This window comes from Pseudophryne corroboree, chromosome 2 (assembly GCF_028390025.1).
Source record: "Pseudophryne corroboree isolate aPseCor3 chromosome 2, aPseCor3.hap2, whole genome shotgun sequence".
Lineage (NCBI taxonomy): Eukaryota > Metazoa > Chordata > Amphibia > Anura > Myobatrachidae > Pseudophryne > Pseudophryne corroboree.
In genome coordinates, this window is record NC_086445.1 from 23,305,976 (window position 1) to 23,309,751 (window position 3,776).

Genomic DNA, 3,776 nt, shown 5'->3' on the forward strand with positions numbered 1-3,776 from the left:
TAGGATGTCGCAGACACAGAGACATGCAGTTGTGTAAGTTACTGTATGTGGTCCTAAGGGTCCCTAATGTAGCTATGTAACATGGATTTATTACAAGTCACTTCTTAAAGGAGAAATAGCAATATGCTTTGCCCTATTAAATTATATTTATATAGTTGAAATTGCAATTTATTTAATTTGAAAACCTTACCAACCCCTCAGCATTATTCAGTTGCACCCCCCCCCCCCCCCCCCCCCCCTCCTACATTGCTATCGGAGGAGAACCTCAGGTACATTAACAGTTTGTCCTATTGCACTTTGTACCTTCAGGGCTGAAGAGCAGACAACCCAAAGTACAAGGGGACAATCAACAGAGACATATAGCATATATACTGTGTATTCCACACAGGACATAATAATAAAAAAAGAAGAAGAAAGTCTTAAGTTTAACTGTTTCATTTCCAGATGGCACAGACTGTACTCAGTGAGAAGCCTCCTCTACACCAGATGACTGTACTCACCAGTTCTAGTATGCAAGGGGTAAATGAGTTACATTCAGTGTAAACGTACAGTACTATATGACACATTATGACTTATATTCCTTTTGTATCTGAAGCATTAGAAAGCAGTCTCATTCTGTATTACAGTGTTTGCCAGGCAGGACTACTAGGCTGGTGTGTGGACTTTATATCCCAGTTGAAGCGTTGGATCTTCTGGGATCTGAGTCCTGCTCATACCGGTAGTGATACCCCTCCATCTGGTCCCTACAGGCTTCCCTGAAGTTATTCAGCCACCTCTTGATGCCTCGTCGGTTCAAGTACAGGACCATGAGGAATATGACTCCGATCAGAGCCAACACAATCCCAAAGAAGACGTAGGATGCCGTCTCCAGGTCCTCATTAATGCACTTCAGGTTGTCGCTCTGGAGGTGGGCGACCAGGGTGCCGTTTAAGTTTGGTGGAGTGGAGCACTGGAGGATGTGTGCGTCCAAAGTCTGAGAAGTATTTCTGAGCCACAAAAGCATGGCCCTTATGTCACAGTCACAGACTATGGGGTTTGGACTTAGATAAACATGGACTTTCTTTACCTTCAGAGCAGAAATAGTCTCTACATCGACTCTTTCAATGGAATTATTTCCAATGTGGATTGTTTGCAAGCTCTCGATATTGAGCACGGTGCTGGGAAACGATGGTAGTTCATTGCCAGTGATCTCCAATGTTCTCAGGCTCCTCAAGCTTTCTGCCCACTGGGAGTTAAGCAGCAGTTCTCTCTGAGCTGGTTCTCCGAGGGCACAGTTCAACTTTAAAACTTGGAGCTGAGATAATCCCATGAATGTGGCATTAGGTATTGAGTGCAGGCAGTTGAAGCTCAAGTCTAGGGTGGTGAGACTGGGCATCTGGAGGAAGGCATCTGGATCTATGGCTTCTATGTTGTTATTGGTGAGTATGAGAGTGGACAAGTTGCTCAGGTTTGTTCCATTGCTCCTGAAGATGGAGGCTTGGAGGAAAGTGATGTTGCTGCCAGTCAGTGACAGGTTCTGGACCCAGTAAGGGATATCCACTAAGACCTCTTGCGGAGATGGGAAGTGGCACTGAACAAGACCAGTATTGCTCTGGCAGTAGCAGTTCAAGGGACAAGAGACGGTGACATTCATGAAGATCAGAAGCCCCATCAACTTTATCAGCAGCCAGCAGTTGTACCTAGGTGGACTCAGCAATGCATTGGAGTTGTACTGGCCATTGAGGTTCTTTCGTGGCATGTTTTAGAGTTGTGGAAGAATTGACAGCAAAGTCTCCAAAGTAGGAAAAGTGTCTTTGTGTCCTCCTGGTTGTCAGTGTAAGGGAACACCAGGGCAGGCATCAGTTCTCTCATCCTCAGCGGCTGTCAATGCATAGGAAGGCTGGATCTCCTGGACGTTCTCTAGCAGCCCAGGGCTCACAGAGGATTCTAGACCCTCAGCGCCTGCTGTCCCTGCGTGCAACTCTTAATTTGATTTTGACGTCTCTGGCAGGTCTGATGGATGGACTGATGTCTAACAAAGATGCCTCTCCCCTTCCCTCACGCTCCTCCACCTCCCGTCAGCTGCTCTTTCTATTATTGAGGAAGAAAGGCTGGAGTGATTTGCTAGGATGTATTCCCAGCAGTAACAAGCAATGCCTAGCTTTCATATGTACCAGGCTACTGCTTAACCCTCCGAGTACCTGCCAGGCCACTGATGCAGAGACAGCAATTATCTAGTGATGCTATTATATGTAATGTACAAAGCAACAGAGAGAGAGAGAGAGAGGAGAGAGAGAGAGAGAGAGGAGGAGAGAGAGGAGAGAGAGAGAGAGGAGGAGGAGGAGGAGGGAGACAGGACGAGAGACAGAGGTTGGAGGGAGAGAGAGACAGAGAGAGGAGGAGAGAGAGAGAGAAAGAGAGAGAGAGAGAGAGAGAGAGAGGAGGAGAGAGAGAGAGAGAGAGAGAGGAGGAGAGAGACAGGGCAAGAGACAGAGGTTGGGTGAGAGAGAGAGAGTGAGAGAGAGAGCGTTAGTGCTGAGACAGTGCTTTCCTACAGTAGAAGTTCTTGTGATAAAAATAATAATTTAAATTACATTATATTATACACTGTAAGTAATGTGGATATTGGTGACATGTCATATCCTAATACTTTATATCAAAGTACAATAAATCTTAAATTATTTATTTTTCTACTTACAGTAAAGCCCCTTAATGAAGTTCATATGAAATGTAAAATTTTAAATAGCAAATCTAGCCTTCTCCAGAGATCCTAGGCAGTATTGCCGACTGTCAATTTAGATAGATAGATAGATAGATAGATAGATAGATAGATAGATAGATAGATAGATAGATAGATAGATAGATAGATAGACAGTATATATTGTTTCATATATAAGGTCGGTGATAGAAGCACAATTAATCAATAGTTATATCATGCAGAGCAGTTCCAGCAGGGGAGCGGTGTAGAACAGCACTCACGTTAGTTGAATAAGAGAATTGTGTTACTCCTATCAGTTGTGATCTGCAGTGGGAAATGATTATAATAAAATAAAGGGGCACTTTCAGGACGTGTCTTCAATTTCCAAATCACCAATATTTCTCACCCTGTGCTACTAATGAGAAGCATTTGTTCTATTTTGCTGGATGCACATTTATCTATTTTCTATTTTCTTTTTCAATTAAGTAATTTTTATTGGTAGTTTAAGAAAAAGTTACATACAGGAAACAGTGAAATAATAAATAACAAATAATGGGCCCTACACACTGACAGATCCCCAGCCAAGCTGCCCGACAGGGGATACGGCCGACCCGGTGGCGGAGGAGGGGGGGGGGGGGCAGTGACGTGGGGAGTAAAGTTACTTCGCTCCCCCGTCACCCGGCTCCATAGCAGTGCAGGCAAATATGGACGATCTCATCCATATTGGCCTGCATGCACAAGCGACGGGGCACCAGCGATGAACGAGCGCGGGGCCACGCATCGCTGGTGCCTCCACACTGAAAGATATGAACGGTATCTCGCTCATTAATAAACGAGATCGTTCATATCTGTCACTCATATCGCCCAGTGTGTAGGGCCTATAAGACATATTAGATCAAAGTAGGGTATAAATCAGCATATTATACATAATGCAAGGTATAGAAATAATAATCTTTGTAGCCATCACTGGTATTAATTATTATTATTATTAAAGCAGCAGCATGTGCAGTACAGCAGGGTGCCAGTGGCTGCACAGGGGGCATTTACCCTACTCAGAAGCTGCTGCACCCACAGGACGGCAGGAAGAAGGGTACTTGTG

The 3,776-nt window shown here is 44.6% G+C and overlaps 1 protein-coding gene across 1 annotated transcript; it reads right to left on the reverse strand.

Annotated features, from left to right (window-relative positions):
- Nucleotides 1–258: 258 nt before the first annotated feature.
- LOC135050464 (trophoblast glycoprotein-like) lies at nt 259–2,254 on the reverse strand. Its single transcript, XM_063956955.1, has one exon. It carries the CDS (start codon nt 1,736–1,738, stop codon nt 665–667), a length of 1,074 nt encoding a protein of 357 aa, XP_063813025.1. The 5' UTR covers nt 1,739–2,254; the 3' UTR covers nt 259–664.
- Nucleotides 2,255–3,776: the final 1,522 nt, after the last annotated feature.